The sequence below is a fragment of the Nannobrachium achirus genome (genome assembly GCF_963921795.1).
Source record: "Nannobrachium achirus genome assembly, chromosome: 5".
NCBI lineage: Eukaryota > Metazoa > Chordata > Actinopteri > Myctophiformes > Myctophidae > Nannobrachium > Nannobrachium achirus.
This window is the reverse complement of record NC_137814.1, coordinates 45444418-45461884: the sequence shown is the minus strand read 5'-3', so window position 1 is coordinate 45461884 and position 17467 is coordinate 45444418. Positions and strand designations below refer to the sequence as shown.

General features: G+C 44.9%; 1 protein-coding gene across 5 annotated transcripts in view; it reads left to right on the top strand.

Moving 5' to 3' along the window:
• LOC308285612 (receptor-type tyrosine-protein phosphatase F) overlaps nucleotides 1-17467 on the top strand; it is a 169239-nt gene that overhangs the window by 107545 nt on the left and 44227 nt on the right. For all 5 annotated transcript variants that reach the window (XM_080726423.1, XM_080726426.1, XM_080726424.1 and 2 more), the window contains 2 exons: nucleotides 2187-2414; nucleotides 14134-14291. In XM_080726423.1, the coding sequence (XP_080582549.1) occupies nucleotides 2187-2414; nucleotides 14134-14291 (386 nt within the window). The remainder of the gene's footprint in view (nucleotides 1-2186; nucleotides 2415-14133; nucleotides 14292-17467) is intronic.

Genomic DNA, 17467 nt, shown 5'->3' with positions numbered 1-17467 from the left:
TCTGCAACATCATATATTAACTGCTTCTGTTCCATCCCCCTTTCCCATAGTCATTTTTAGTCTTTTTTCTTTTTGTATTTGCACACTCCAAACAAAAGTTGCACATAAAGAATTCAAATGCTGATAAAGATTTATGACTGTTTTATTATTCCATTGAACAAAGCCGGCCTGTATCCGCCGGAGGGGAACTGCGGCTAAATGACACGCCTAAATATTAATAGCATCATTTTTAAGTAAAAGTGTGTGGCTTGGATCATTGTTTGGGGGCTCCCAGTAGGAACGAGAGTGGAGACACCGAGCTGAGAGAAGAGACGCGAGACTCCCTGAATCATTAAATGCAGAAGCAGGCCAATGTCTCCTCCCACCAACATAATGATTTAATAAAGCCACAGTCAGGAGCGATGTGCGAGACACCATTTGACGGAGAGAACAAAATGCATATGAAAACCCACAGACAATGTTGCGCTGCTGGAGGCTGCTGTTCATTTATTTAACAGGCCCGTTGCTCGCGGGGCACAGAATGAGAGTTGCTGGGGTAATCACCCAACTGTGCTCACACTGTACCGTTCGAGGACATCAAACCGCATCATTGAGCCAAAAAATATCAGTATAAAAAGTATTACAGGTACAAGTCTTTTTTTACGGAGGCACAGTGGTAGTACAAACAAGATCTCCATGGGTAGCAGGTAGCAGGTGTTGTTAGGGAGGTGCTGTTTCGGGACAGGTCTAGAGTCCATCCCGTAAAACGAAAGGTCGCATTTCAATCAACAGCTGTTCCCATCAAAGCAAGTGTGAGTCACGTAAGAGTGTGTTTTATATGCATGGCAAATGTAGGAACACCATTGTGAAATTGTGTGGGGGAAAAAAGCTAATAATCATCCTGACACCCACCAGAGAGCAGTCCATCAGAATGCTCTGAGGCGGTTAGTGCTAGATTGGATGGACCAGGCGGAGGGGAGCACTTGTTTTTATTTCACTCTCAACTGAATAAAGAATGGTTTTACATGCATGACTTTTTTACCTAATTTGACGGGTGTGCCATTAACGAGGCCCTGAGGCGAGTGAGCGCCTATGTCGAGCAGCCGATGACCGGCTCGTGCGTTTTGCACGTACGCAGGACATTGAAATGAAACAAAACGACCGGCCCTCAAACTTGACATCACCAGATTCTTCCATTCAAAATAGATGGAGGAATCTCGGTTTAAACATGATTTAGAATAAGAGAGACCTGCTTGATGAGTTAGTTAAAAGTGAAAACACAGTGACCCTTAATCAGGAACAGGAGTCGTGACCTAGATTGTGTTTTTAACATTATAACAAGGTGTTGGTAATTGTAGGACATGTCAGTACTCAGTTGCCACAGTAAAATGTTATTTCTAACGCACATTGCTCATACCCCATGTGCCTTCATCACTAACAATAAAAATGGTCGTAAACAATAATAATAACATGAACTTTGAATTAGCATTTTGTGTAAATTAACCGATTTAGAACGGGTACACATTATTGTGTATCATTATTTTATGCTTTAACTATTGAAAAATAGCAGATATACAAGCTCACAGCGCCTCACCGAGTGCCGCGCTGCGAGCTTGTAGATCTGCTATTTTTCAAAAATCATGAATTCTATAAGTGTCTTTTAAATCCTTCTAAGATTTTTTGAAAAACCCTATGTTTCTATGTCAGCAATCTGGCTAGCTATCGTCAAAGAAAATGTCCTTTTTACTTTACTGGAGCTCAGTTAGCCTGTTCTTGAGAGACTACTATGTCAGTGGTTCTCAAACCGTTTCATGTGAAGGACCCCCAAAATGATATGTATTTGGCCACGGACCAACATCTCAAAATATTTAGTTCCAAGGACCCCCCAGAAGCAAAATTTGAGTTACAAACGTTTGCTTTGAAAATACATATATTCAAAGATTTGCAACACATTTTCACGACTTTTTCAAAAATAGCAGATCTACAAGCTCGCAGCGCGGCACTCGGAGCCGCGCTGTGAGCTTGTATATCTGCTATTTTTCACTGGTTGAAGCATTCAATAATTCTAGGCCTAAATGGGTTTTTAATAACTAAAATAAAAAAGAACAATCTAGCACCAGGTCTCACTGGATGAATGTTTACATTTCCGACTTGCGACTATTGCCCCTCTGACTGACCGTTGCCCTCTGGGTCCTGCTCTGCCACAGCTGATGGAGTCGACCGAGGGCCTGGTCCTGAGGCGGAGGCGGAGGCGTCAGCTGGACTCGGCCAAGCCCTACATCGCGGCCAAGCTGAACTCCCTGCCCTCCACCTTTACCCTGGGGGACGAGAAGACCTACAACGGGTTCTACAACAAGCCCCTGCAGCACCAGCAGTACCTCTGCTTCGTCCTGGCCGCACTCAAGGAGCAGGAGCAGGACACCAGCGACAAACATGTAAGAGACTCAGTACATGTACTAAAATGCACGCATGCATGCGCGCACACACACACTAGGGCATTCACCAAATATTCGTATATCAAAGTCGCTATTCGATGTTGTTCACCGAAGTCGAATATTCGCTTTTTTTTTTTTTTTTCTCCAAAAAATATAATTTATAAAACTTGGCAAGATAGGAAGTCATAAGAATGAGTTGTCAATGCCCCTGGTGGATGAATTTGTTAACGATCTATACCAGGGGTTCTCAAACCTTTTTAGGCTGTGACCCTCAAAATAAACATATTTGAACTGGGGACCCCCACCCTGACAAGCACTTGGAATTGTAGGTATTACATTTAATGTGACTCGGTTCCGCAGATAAATATTGTGAAAATAGCAGATCTACATGCTCACAACGCCTCTCAACACGAGGCGTTGTGAGCATGTAGATCGGCTATTTTCACAATGTTCACCTCTTGCTTACTTAATATTTGTCAGTTTGGCCAGTCCTGTCGAATATTCGACTATTCGAATACTTTGAGGTCGAATAATTCGAATACTAAAAATCACTATTTGTGAATGCCCTAACACACACACACACACACACACACACACACACACACACTAGGGCTTTCACTTCTAGTATTTTTTACAGATCGACTAGTCAAAGACACTGGTAGTCGACTAGTCGACTAGTCGTTAACATATTATGTCATAATAAAGAGCGCAGTGGCACGGCTTTCCACAGCAGCCAAGTTACCATGACAACATATACCCACACAAACCCACGTGTGCCTCGTTACGTGTACAACATACGTGTGCAACATAACAAGACCAGCATAGCTGCTACAGTAATAAGGCATGGAAACCCATGTACTCACCAAAATCTGCTGTGTCTCTCAAAGTCCACAATAATCCATTCTGCCCGTTGGCTAGGCTAGGCTTTAGGCTAGCTCGCTAGTCACTACACAAACAAACCACGTCTTTTAATTACTTCTAATCAAACGAACGTCGGGCAGTCTGTTGTGAACTAAGGCTATGTCTTCATTCTTCACTTGCTGCTTTGTTTGCGCTACCATTATAAACTGACAACTATTCTGTACTCAGGGTTGTTAAGTAACGGATTACATGTAACGGGATTACGTAATCAGATTACAAAAAACAGGTAACTTGTAAAGTCTCAGGTTACATTTTAAAATGAGTAATCTGGATTACAGTAACGGATCTGAATGATGGGGGTTACATGCTGGATTACATTCTCCCCTTTGCCCTCATCAATTTTACAAATAAGTTATAACGCCAAACAATAAAATAATCAAGTTGCATCAGTGTAAAGTACTGCCACTTCGCTTAAGTAAGATTCTGTTGTCCTTTTCCTAATTTCATTGGCTCAATATTCTTGTCTAGTTATCAATGGTAAAACTTGTTTTATTTAATTAGAGAGTTTTGCTAAACAGTAATCCAAAAGTAACTGAAAGTAACTAGTAGTTACTTTTTAAATTGTGATAATCAGATTACGTTACTGACTACATTTTCTTTGCAAGTAACTTGTAACTGTAGGGGATTCCTTTTTAAAAGTAACCCTAACAACCCTGTCTGTACTGTAGCGTAGCGTAGTCTCTGTAGTGGACAAGCTGCGGTGTGCAGCAATGACACTGGATGAACTTTGGGTGAACTCTGAGATTAACCCCCGCCGGTCAGGGAGATGCTGCTGGATGCACTGTGGGTGACTGGATAATTATATTCCGTTTATAATGGTTGTTAAAAATAAAACTATAACTAAATCGAATTGAAATTAGCTTGCTAGGCCTACATAATGTAGAAAAAAAAACAAAAAACGAAAATGATTTTTTTTTTTTTTTTTTTTTTACGACTAGTCGACCAGTACCTACAAGATCGACTAGTGGTTTTACTAGTCGACTAGTCGAATAGTCGACTAGTTGGTGAAAGCCCTAACACACACACTTTACTGTCATTTACTGTAGATTGTTAATTAGTTGACTCAAGGATTTAAAAAATCCAGGTGGAGTAAATGTACAGCAAACTGTCTCCCAATCCTGTTCTGTGCACCGTGTATGGAAATCAATAACCTTTACATCTTGCAAATTACGCTGGTTCAGGTTTATCGCGCGGCGCTCAGCCTCCAACGACACGGTCACTTCGCCCCTGTCAAAAATTACGACATCTCTTCTTGAAAAGGCCAAGCCAAATTGCTGCCGTTGTTGTCTTTTACTGCCCCCCACCCCCACCCCCTGCCTTTCCCAACATCACTCCCCCGTAAAAGTCAGTGCCAGCGCAGAGCTCACGTCCGGCCCTCTTATCAGACGGGACAGCAAGATTCCTGACTCCCGACACCATTCTGGAGACGTGCAGGGTCCTCTTTACGGCTCAGAATACTATAGTGCCAGCTGTCCGAGTTGAAGCCCTGTAACGCTTGTCAAAGAAGCAGGCCTAACACGGAGGAGGGCTCTCCGTCCTGGGTCAGTCTGGAGAAAACCTCGCTGCAGGAAGCAGAGAGCGACAACCATTACTCTGGGCTCTTCCAGTGCACACTTCATGCATATTCAGTAGTGACTAAAGTCTTGGCCAACCTACTGTATGCTGCCTGTCCAAAAACCCCAATGACAGAATCCCGTTGCTACTCCTCTCGCTTTCTAACTCTGTCACTCTCTCTGTCATGTAATTTATTGTTCCTATACCTCTTCACTGCTTCTCACTTTTGACTCTCCCGCTTTTTCTTGGTTTTGTCCCCTCCTCTCTCTCTCTCTCTGTCTCTCTTCCTCTCTTTCTCTCTCTGTCTCTTTCTGTCCCTATTCCTTGCCTTCTGCCCCACCGTGGCGAGTGCAGGCGGGATTGATTAGTGCAACTGAGAGTTAAGGGGGGAGACGAAGGTCTGGCCATAGTGCCCACGGGAGCCCATAAAGCGGGCCCTGATTCCCATGAAACGTAGCCTTTAAGTGTCCCTAAAGCCCCTCCATTAATCCCCCCCTCTTTTTTTTTTTGCTCTGAGATGAGAGGAACGGGTAGCAGTGGACAAGGGAGAATGGAGTAGTTCAAGCATCAGGCACTTGACATCAAAGGACGCTTAAAATCGTCATTGCTGCTCCATGCTTTCCGCCTTGGTTTATGCACGGGGATATACAATATAGTGTGTGTATGTGCGTGTATATATATATACTCTGTCTATTTGTGTATATTAGGGGTGTAACGATATAGTAACTGTATCGAAATATCATTTTTAACTTGAAAAATCGAAGTATATCGAAATGAAAACAGCTAAAATCGAATCGTATTGATACTACCTACTTGTGCATTGTATTTAGCATTTTTAAGAAGAAAAATTTAAAAGGAGGGGTTTAATTACTTTTCCTTTCCATATAGCTACACTGGTCTATCGATAAATGTGTGTAATCTCTGGGTTCATGTCAAGGTGCAGGTTTGTCAATATACAATGTCCATGTATTTGGCAGATAATCACTGTGTTTACTTATTTATATCGATAATAATACATGTTTCCCTTAAAAACCTGCACTATCCACACCTTTCACCCAGATTTAATGTCTTTGCTAAATAGTTACTATATCGATTTTAAATCATTGAATCGAATCGTATCGTATTGCCATGAATGAACCAATATGGTCCATGTATCGTATCGTCAACCATGTATCGTGATATGTATCGAATCGCTATTAAAATGTATCGTTACACCCCTAGTGTATATATATAGACACACACACACACACACACACACACACACACACACACACACACACACACACACACACACACACACACACACACACATACACTCACATACACACACACACACACACACAGTATCAGGTGGATCAATCAGGCTTCACGTAAGAGATGGGATCAGAGCTGGTCTGCTGAGGTGGACATTATAGGAGGTCAGTCCATTGATCGCAATGACAGTCACACACACACACACACACACACACACACACACACACACACACACACACACACACACACACACACACACACATTGCTTCTAACTCCTTGGGAAAAGTTAATTCCACGGTAAGGCTTATTTGATAAAAAGAAAATTCAACACAATCCTCATGAAAGTGTTAATGCGTATATGGCATGTAACAGGCCTCAAGACAGCCCTCCACCAGAGCCCAGGCACAGTAAAGATACTCCATGAACTGCTATAGTAAATACTATCTTTGTTTTACTATGCTACCTCTCTCATAAGTCCCTCTTCCTCATCCAAAGCCCCTTGGCTTCAATCCCCCCGGGCATAGATCAAACAGGACCACCTCTCTGTTTACTAAGACCTCACGTGCTGTCCGGCAATATATAGTGTATATCGACAGCCAATAATCAGTCACGGAGGGTTCAGTGGGGGAGAAGAGGATGAGGAAGGATGGAAGGAAGGAAGGGATAATAAAAAAGGAGAGAATGAGAAAGGAGGATAGCATATCGTCACTGTCGGGCAGAAACCTCGTATCTCCAAGTTTCAAATGTGTAAAGCAAAGTAAAGCACTGCTTCAACACACAAGGCTGTCGCACAAAAGTAGTGAAAACAGCTGATCTACAAGCACACAACGCCTCGCGGTGCGAGGCATTGTGTGCTTGTAGATCGGCTGTTTTCACTAGTTTAAATCCTTTTAAAAATGATAAACACAAAACAAACCGGTTTTGGACATACAAGGTTTCCACCCGACAACGACGATGTGTGTGTGTGTGTGCCTTCATGTCTCCCCTCTCCAACACCCGAGGCACATAAACAAGCCGAGGGAAGTGTGAAATGGGATGAGAGAGGCCGGGTGTGTATAAACAGTATCATTTAAAATGATAAAAGGAGAGAGGGAGTGAGGGATGAAATGTTGTGTGATGTGTGTCAGAGAGGAAACGGGGGGGAGAGACAGCCCTGGATTTGAGGGAGAAGAAAAAAGGTAGAGGGGGTGGGGCTCTTTATTTTTTCCTCCCCCCACGTCCCTTCCGTTGCTCTGATGATGCCCAGATGAAACGCACACGCGAACGCGAGGAAGGCTACCGCGGCACGCTATTATGTGCCGCCTCTCCCTTTTATGGGCAGTATTTCACCTGCCATTTCATTTATTTCTTTATTTGTTTGTTTTTACGAGCGCTGAGCGTTTGTATTCCACGCGCACACTCGCAAACACGGCTTGGCGGTAATAGCAACGAAATTCGAAGGCTTCAACCTCTCTGTCCAAACACTTTTTGACAAGATGAGTTTTGAGTTTTGACACTTTGTGAGCGAGGGATAACATCTCACGCAGAAGGTTGGGTGAAATGCTGGCAGAAGTCAGGTTAGCTAGACCAGGGGTTACTAAACTTTTTTGCCTCAGGGCAACCCTATAAATATCTTTTTTTTTTTTTTCATCCGAGGCACCCCTACATTATTAAATTCCTAATTTTCACCCCGAGCACCTTATATTTATAGCATATTTTAGCGATTATGTTGCGAGGAAAGCGAGATAATAGCCATTTTAGTTAGAACTGACTGAAAATAACTTTGTACTTTAAGTTTAAAATGATGAATGATATATTTTTAAATGTCCAAATAAATTTCAAATATTATCAAATTATCTCGCGGCACCCCTGAACTGCCGTCGCGGCTCCCCAGGGTGCCCCGTCACCCACTTTGAAAACCCCTGAGCTAGACCACTGGTTCTCATGGTGGATCTTGAAACTGGTCTTGTAACTCTCAGTTAAATAACACAGAGGGTTTTGCCGTGCAAATTGGGGTCAAAAATCACAATTATGCTGGGGGTCATTGAAATGAAAAAGGTTGATAATCGGTGGCGTTAGAGGAGAGAGGGAGAAAGGGAGGGAGAGTTAAGTAAGGCAGGGACACAGAGGCAGAGGCAGAGAGAGAGAGATAGTAAGTGTTTGTGTGCCTCTGCCTGTGGTGATGCCTGCAGGTATGATGTGAGGGCACTTTGTGTTCAGGCAGAGCGAGGGACAGACTTTTTCCTGGTTAGAGGGGGAGGGAGTGGAAAAAGGAGGAGGGGGGGGGGGGTATGAGGGATGATAGACAGAGAGGAGAAGAGGGCAGAGGGCAGCTGGCGAGATTAGCTAGTCCCTGCAGCCACATAGCATGACAGATAAATGAAGGCATGCTTTCTCGCGTTTCATTTCCCATTTCTCTCACACACTCTCGAGTCTCTCACTCTGTACTCTGTACTATTTTCTCCCCATCACTCTACCTTTTTTCCTATTTTGTATTCTTATTGTCTTTGCTTTTATTATTTCAGAGGAGTTCTTTCTCTCTCTCTCTCTCTCCTCTCCCTCCCTTTCTGTTGTGCTTCCTCCTCCCTCTCATTTTCAACCGTGGCTCTTCGGCTTCCCCAGGGAGGCGAGAAGAGAGAGAACAAGAGAGAGAGAAAACGGGAGAACTCCAGACACATAATGTGTGTGTGTTATGTTGTTTATTTATGGGGTTTTTCTTCTTTTATTTATTTTTTGTTTGTCTGACTCACTCACGGCCCTGCGGCTAATTTGTGCAGTTTTTTTTGGGGGGGGGGGGGAGTAAGGTCGACGGCAAGGCAAAACAAACGTGCCTGTAGTAGCCATCACCGCTCCCTGAGGCTCAGGAGAGCAGCACAGTGGACTGGTTGGCTAGCTAGTGCTAGAGCAGTATACCGTATATGCTATAGGCTACTGTACTACTGTATACATACATACAGTAACGTCCTCTGTATTTAACCAGGGAAGTCGCCATTCAGATCTTTTTCGATTTTGAGGGCCAAGGCAGACGGCAGCATAATTAAAAACACTGTTACAGACAGAAAAAACAAACTTAAATAATTCATATTTCAAAATGAGTCCATACAGCCACAGGCCAGGTAAAACAGACAATGCACCACTAGTGTACAAACACTGATCTGTCTGTCTCTCTCCCTGTCTCTCTCTCCCTGTCTCTCTCTCTCTCTCTCTCTCTCTCTCTCTCTCTCTCTCTCTGTCTCTCTCTCTCTCTCTCTCTCTCTTTGTCTCTCGCTCTCTCTCTCCCTCTCTCTCTTACTCCGTCCCTCCATCAATTAATTCAAGTCAGTATGCTTTATTAGCATCATCATGAGATCAAAGTAAAAAAGGAAAAAAAAGACCTATCATGTACAGGTCTCTTTCTCTATGACACTCTCTCACTCTCTCTCTCTCTCTCTCTCTCTCTCTCTCTCTCTCTCTCTCTCTCTCTCTTCCCTGCCTCTGTATCTCTCGCCCCCGCACTCCCCTGTGCTTTGTTCCCACTGACTCCTGCTCTCTGGCGCCCCGTCTCAAACAAACACTTAAAGAGACGACTGCGCGCTCCCTCGCTGTGGATGTGACTCAGGCGAACGCACGCTCACCAAGGCAAGGAGGAGAGGAGCAAATGTCTCAGAGAGAGAAACAAAACGAAGCGCACATTCAGTACACACAGAATGCATGTTTACAATGTTTCTGAACACATACGGGACAGTGCAGTACATGTACGCCACACACATTCTCTCACTTGCAGTAGACACATGCAAACACTCATTCCTAATGCGTACGGACATAAATGCATTTCTAGTTCCCTCCCCCTCGGTATTATTCTGTCAAATCCACATGCGTCAAACAGCAGCATTCACATAAATACTCACAAACGTGTATGCATATACAGTACAGTATACAGCATGCACTTGCACAGCATAAACTTGTTTTCATCTCTTTGATTCCTGCACACTTTATTACACACAAACACATGCACAATTGCATACACAATTGCAAATACTGGTAGATGCACTCATCAAGTTCAGAATCTCTTTGATACTGTACCGGTATGTCTAATCTTAGTCTATGGATACAAGAAGCATCGTCTCCTCCATATATGGCAGCTGCCTATTATCACAGATATTGAGCGGAATTTTGCCAATGCTTTGGCTTTTGGCTTGGACATGGCCAAGGCTTCCAAATATAAACACAAGTAGTTTACAGTTGTACCCAAGTTGTTCAATCTCATTTTTGAGAAGTTGGTATTTTAGAACCTTAGCAAGGAATGCCTCTTCCAGACTGTAGTCAAACGTACAGCCTACTTCTAAGATGGTGACTTCTCTGCTCTCTTCTTCATCAACAACAATAACATCTGGTGTATTGGCTGTCACATTTGAGAAAGTGTCAACTTGGTAATTGCACAGCATGAACATGATAGGTGAAATCCTTGTGTGGGTATAGACTTTAACGGAGGATGGTGGGATGTACCGGTCTGAAAGCATGTTCTTAACCAGTAGGTCAACAATTCTATCATGCCTGTAAATATACATTCCCTTGTATACATGGCAGCCATTTAGAATATGTGACAGTGATTCTATGGGTGGAATGTTGTCGTGGTGCAGGCAATGAGGAGGAAACGTGTTAGGGTACCACAGAGAGAGATTGAGTCTGGTTGGAAGAACCTGTAATCTGGCTTTAACTGCAAATGTAAGAATATCCTCATCAACTGCATAGTTCTTGAATATTGTGTGAGAAACCGTATGATCTGCAGTGGGAATACATGCTAGCTTTCCCTGTAATTTTAGACCAGTCCAGTGTTGTTGCTGCCTCTGTTGTTCTAACCCTACCAGGTACCTGCGTGTGTTAGTTGGTGATACATGATGTCCAGTATCATTGACAGTTACCCTTACTGAGACAGTACAGTCAGATATAATATCACACACGCACACACACATACACACACACACACACACACACACACACACACACACACACACACACACACACACACACACACACACACACACACACACACACACACACACAGTCATTGTTTTATTGCTCTCCATTGTCATTCAGGCAACTGTGAGGGTGGAGGCATCAGGAGCTGTGTGTGTGTGTGTGTGTGTGACGAGCTTTTATCAGATTTTGGGGGCCGTTCAAATGGATGATCCCACAACTCTGCCGTGACCAAGGGAGAGAAAGAGCAAGAGAGAGCGAGAGAGAGAACACACTCTTTTCTTTTCTTTCCTGTCTTTTCTTCTACCTCTCCTCCTCCTCCTCCTCCTCCTCTTCTTTTTCTGTCCTCGATCCCTTCATCGCCTTTTCCACACAGAGCACAGCTGCAGTCATTTGTCACACTGAAAAGAAAGAAGAAAGAATTTATTTTTTTCCCAGGATTCCCTGCAGCGTCGTATCCTGGGCCCTTTTTTCTTCTTTAAGCCTTCTTCCTAAGAAACAGGAAGTTTTCGCGGTGTCATCAAATCAACAGCGTTCCACCGTCGTGACATTCCATTTGTGTCGGTTGATTACATTAGAAACACAGCGCTGGAAAGGCCTACTGTATCTTGCTGCTGATGTGCGTGTGTGTGTGTGTGCGTGTGTGTGTATGCGTGTCCGTCCGCCCGCGTGTGTCTGTCGGTCCATGTGTGCATGACAGATGCGAAGAGAGCGGGGGAGAAAAAAAGAAGAGTGAGCAGCATAGCTGCTGTGTTCCATCTATCAGCAGAAATGTAAATCCGGTCAGTCATCCTGACTCGGCTAATCTCCTGTTTTGCGCCCGCATGAGTGCAGGACGTGCTGGTTCTCACGTAGGCATGATTGAGACATGCTTTAAACACTCATACAGGGCTACGCATCGCCTACACACAGTCATACACACACACACACACACACACACACACACACACACACACACACACACACACACACACGCGCGCGTCTTCCTCCATGTCACCCAAGAGGACAGGCGATAAGAGAGCTCTGTGACAGAGACTCAGGTCTCTCTCAGCTCATCTCAGCTTATCTTTCCAATTAACTCATTAATACCTGGTGCCGATTCTACAGATGCCTTCTAAATCCTTCTAAAGGTTTTAAAAAAATGTGTGTTTCTATGATCAGTGGTTCTTAAACCTTTCCATGTCAAGAATCCCCAAAATTATATTTGTTTGGCCGCGGACGCCCAACTACAAATATGTTGTTCCAGGGACCCCGAGAAGCAAAGATTTGAGCTAGAAATGTTCGCTTTAAAATATATATATACATTCAAAGATTTGCACAAATTGCCATGATTTTTCAAAAATAGCAGATATACAAGCTCACAGCGCGGCACTGAAGTATCAAATAACGTGTTAAAGTGGTTAAAATCTTTAAGTTCCCGGTCATGATGGCTTAATATCTGCCTGCGCGCCAAAGAGCCGGTTGCTGCGCGGCTAATGATACGGATTACTGTCGCCTGCCGCTCCCGCTGCATGCTGGGTAGCCCCGTTCCCCTCCGGGGACTGTGATCTGTCACCCATTCTCCTCTCTTTCCCTTCCCTCCGGTTCCCTTCGCCCTCCTCTCTCTCTCTCTCTCTATCTCTGTCTCTCTATCTCTCTCTCCCCGTCACAGTGCCGGTAGCAGGGCATGCAAAAGTACTAATGACGGATGCTTCACCTCTCCTTCCCTCCCCTCCTCTCCCCTCCTCCTCCTCTCTTTCTCGCTCCCTTCTTCCTCGGCTACTTTTTCTACCTCTTCATCTGTCGCCTAGCGTCTCGTGCAGCAGGTCCATTTTTCTTGAACTCTGCACAGTGGAGGCCGCCTTGCTCGCTCGTTTCCCACACACACAAACACACACGCGCACGCACACACACACACACACACACACACACACACACACACACACACACACACACACACACACACACACACACACACACACACGTGCATGCACACACACGTCCTCTGTCCCCCTCCTGCAGTCTCATAATTTGAAAAGGGAAAAAAAGCTGAGAGACGGCTCATTTAGAAACTGGGGCGGAATATAGCGCTACACCTCCTCTCCCCTCCTCCCTCCCCTCCTCTTCCGTCACGGTGTGAACACTAATGAAGGGGAGATGAGTCTTCTCCTTAGACCCCCATTTATCTCGGCCACCAGGAGACATGCACTCTCATCACTCTGCCTCCCCACCTATGGTATCTGTATCTCTCTCTCTCTCTCTCTCTCTCTCTCTCTCTCTCTCTCTCACACACACACACAAACACACACACACACACACACACACACACACACACACACACACACACACACACACACACACACACACACACACACACACACACACACACACACACACACTCACTGACAGTTTTGTACACCCACTGATGCTGAGCTTGAATGAAAACATGGCAAAGTACACAGAGATGGTTATTGTCGTCAGTAAAACATCAGAAATGTATCGACAGTTTTTACAGCGTGTTCAGCAGTCAAATCCTCAAATCGCTGGCGAGCATCCCAGTAGTGCTGAGAAAGTGGGAATCTGCACATACAGGAATGTGTTGATTTCCGCTTTCTTCTTTTGCTTTTTTGTTTGTTTGCTTCTTTTGTTTTTCCCCCTCAAAGTTGAGGACTGAAAACCTTTGGGATGTGTGCATATCTGTGCTTGCAACCACTGTGGACGATTAAGACCAGCCCAACATTAGCCTGCTGTTAAACTCTTGGATTCTGTCTGGTTAGTGTGTCTGCTATTAGGCAGGACACAGTAGCTGCAGTAGCTATTCAACCAGGCAGTCAGCAGGTCAAATAGCAAAAGTGAAATTGCAGCGCTGCAAGTGTCGATTATATTCTTAGCGATTATTATTCATCCTCAGATGGAACCAAATGGACCTCTAAAGGTCCATTTGGTTCCATTTGTGCACTCTCTGACTTAAATGGACACTCATAGTGGCAAGCCACTGCAGCTTTTGCACCATCAGTTCAGCGCTCACTTCTTCCAGCTCATGTTTTTTCTCCTCTCCTCTGCGTTCCCTTTACAGAGGACGTTCTCTGCCAGTCCCTACTCGGACCCCATCCAGGTGATGCTTGGCAGCGTGGCACAGAGCATGGAGCAACCAGAGATGTTGTGGGTCATGGGTCCAGTGTTGGCGGTGGTGCTCATCATCATCATAGTCATCGCCATCCTGCTGTTCAAGAGGTAAAGTCCCTTCTTTCATGTGTATGTGTGTGTGTGTGCCTCTTTGATTCTGTTTGAGCGGTTCTGTGCGGGTGTGGTTATTGGTGTGTGTGCATGCATGTGTGAGGTGGGATTTCTGTGCCACAGATGCAGGTTACCTTGCGTTGCATCAGGCATACTAATGAGACACGCCACTTCCATCAAGGTGCTCTCACATGGAACTGTGACGTCCAATTTTATTACCGAAATATGCCGTGTAAGGGGAAGTGTGGGGCTAGGAAGGTGGAGAGAGAGGGACCAAAGACAGACTTGACTTCCCATTCGGAAAATCCCCTTTTCTGGCTGCCAGGCTTTGGATTGTTTTTAACGGTTGAGCGTGCTTAAAACGCAGCCAAAATGGCACCTGACACTGGAACAGCACAGGTTGACAGGGTGTCAGAAAGTTTGGAAAAGTAATAATGTGTGTGTGTGCGTGTGTACGTGCGCGGGGATAACACACAGTGGTCACTGCAAAGGAAATATGGCTTGAGAAACCGAATGTAACATACCGCCACTTCTCCATTGAACTCAGTGGACACGGCCGCCATGTTCTCAAGATATTTTTGGGCTTATTCTGCCTTTATTTTTCAGTTTCAAAGTGGAGATAGACAGGAAACAGAGGAAAGAGACGGGGACAGACATGCCGCCGATGCACTGTCAGACTGCTTTTGTGCCTATAGGTGGCTGCTGGACCGCTGGCCCAGGGCCCAGGCCTGGCCTGTTCTTACCCTATTACTTTGGATGGTGTCCTCAAGCTTGACAGAGTTAGGCTGCCTCATGCTTATTATCCTGTCAATATTCTGTCCACACACTCTGCTGTACTCCCTCAAAGCTTGTTGTGCACCCACACACACACACACACACACACACACACACACACACACACACACACACACACACACACACACACACACCATAGATCAGAGGTGGGCAAGCATGTCTTTTTATATATCAGAAGACCAGTATGGATGGATATATATATATATAGTGTAGTGTAGATCGAGATTGAAAAACCCAGACACACGTTGATCTTTACACAGCTTTGACTTAGATGTTATTATTACACGACTGACCTCTTCTGTGTTTGCATTATTCTGATTAGCAGCCTATAATAAGACTTAAAAGTGTCCAACCAAAGTGGTTATCTGCTAAAATATTAGATTGTCAGTGTCCACCTGGATTAGGATAACTGCAGGTACAGTACTGTATACTGTATAGATTGTTAACAGTGAACACTAAAAATACTGCTCATCACTTTGGTTGACTGATAGCATCAGAAATGTTAATTGTCATTAATTATTATTAATTCTGCTTATAAGTTTGCCATTATTATGAATTCTTCTGTCTGCAGCAGAAACACACAAAATGTATTTAAAGAAACTAAGCTAAAATAGCCGATCTGCAAGCTTGCCGATCTCTTAACGCATTGTGAACGTGCAGATCGCTTGTTTGCGCTATCTGTCATGCGATAAAGTATGGCTTTAGTGGTAAAAACAAAACAAAAAAACAAAAAAATAACAAGCTTTCATAGAAACCAAGCCTAGAAACTTAAGTGCATCTCTCTAGCGCATACTGTTACCTCCGCCTGTTTGCACCGCGATGACTCCACCGGCAAAATTCTCCCAATCTGCCATCGTCGTCCCAGCTGCCAGGCATTCTCTGTGTATATCTGCCTCATACCAGTATTCTCAGACAGAGACTTGTTAATAATAGGCCCGGAGAGCTTTCTCACAGCTCACTGCTGTGGAGTGTCTGTTTGAGGGACCTTTTTTCTCCCTCCGTGCGCACACGCAGAATGACAGGAGGTGTAGTGGTAGGGAGGGCCCCCAGGAAGGGGCCCCCCTCTCGCACGCCGACTGGCAGCGTGACGTGAAGACATAATGGCGTTCTGCTGAGGGGTTGTTTTTGTAGCCCCGGCCTGGCCTGTGGCCGCCAAGACCAACACGCACCGACGGCGAACAATGGGGGACGGGGGGAGGGTATTTTCCATAAGCGCCAACTTCAACGTTAACTTCAGCGTCTTCATCCCTGCTGCACTCTCGGTATGCGGGGTGTTTGAGAGTGTGGAAAGTTCATGGTTGAGCTCTAGTATACAGAGTCGGCAGAAAAAAAGGGGGGGAAAAGCGGTTTGGACTCTGGAGAAGTTAGAGTAGTCTTGGGGGTCCATATTGACGTTATTAATCCCTCTCTAATCCCCCCTTCCTCCTCTTCCTCCTTCTCTTTACCCTCTGTGAATGCAGCAAACAGGAAAGGTGGGTAAAGCTACCATCGTGCCTCAGTCACAACTCCCATCTACCCCCTTCATTCAAACGTACCCTCTTCATTTGTGTTGTGAATTTTGATGGTGCTCGTCCGTTCCTCAAGGGCTGCAGGGTTGGCCAAGAGGCGTTGCGTCTTCAGTCAGATGGTCTAGCTTTGAAAGACGATCAGAGATCACTGCATACATCTTGTGACATCACAGCACAAGGTAGTTGCTAGAACAGTGCCGAGAACAAACCTACTCTTACGCCCACTGCTGCAGAAACCAGTCCTGCCACCACCCTAAAATCAAGGACAGCACTAAAGACTGCAATGCCTTTATTCTTTAAATCTCTGAAGTGTTCCCACACAGTTTTAGCAACCACGTTGAATTTAGAAGACACCAGACTTATCGGTAGGCGGAGGGCTACGAAACGAGTGGCAAACGCGAGACCATTGGTCTGCTGCTGACCCTCCCACCCGCACTCTGCAGACTCATTTACATTATACAACTACTAAAGAAGAGATGAAAAGGAAGTGGACTCTGCAGCCCTTGATAATTGGGGTCAGAGGAACCCCCGGGTCACACACACATCCATATAACCAATGCATGTCCCACAACCGTTTCCAGTGTTTCCCTCACATCTCCCTGTCCGCCGTGTGGTTTGTCTTCGCACTTGGTCTTTCATTATCCCTGTGTCAGCATTGCCCCTTCAAGATTGGCCCCATCTGAATTCTACCAGGACCTCACCTGCTGCTGAATGGGCCATTGTGAAGTAAATGTCAGCCAGGGGAGCGCCGCCCAAATAGAAATGTTACCATCTTCTAAGCTGACATTTTCCACACGAGAATCCCTTTTTTTTAGAGATTTTTCTGCTCTCTTTTTTTTCTCTCGTTCCATTACCACTTCCTTGTGGGCA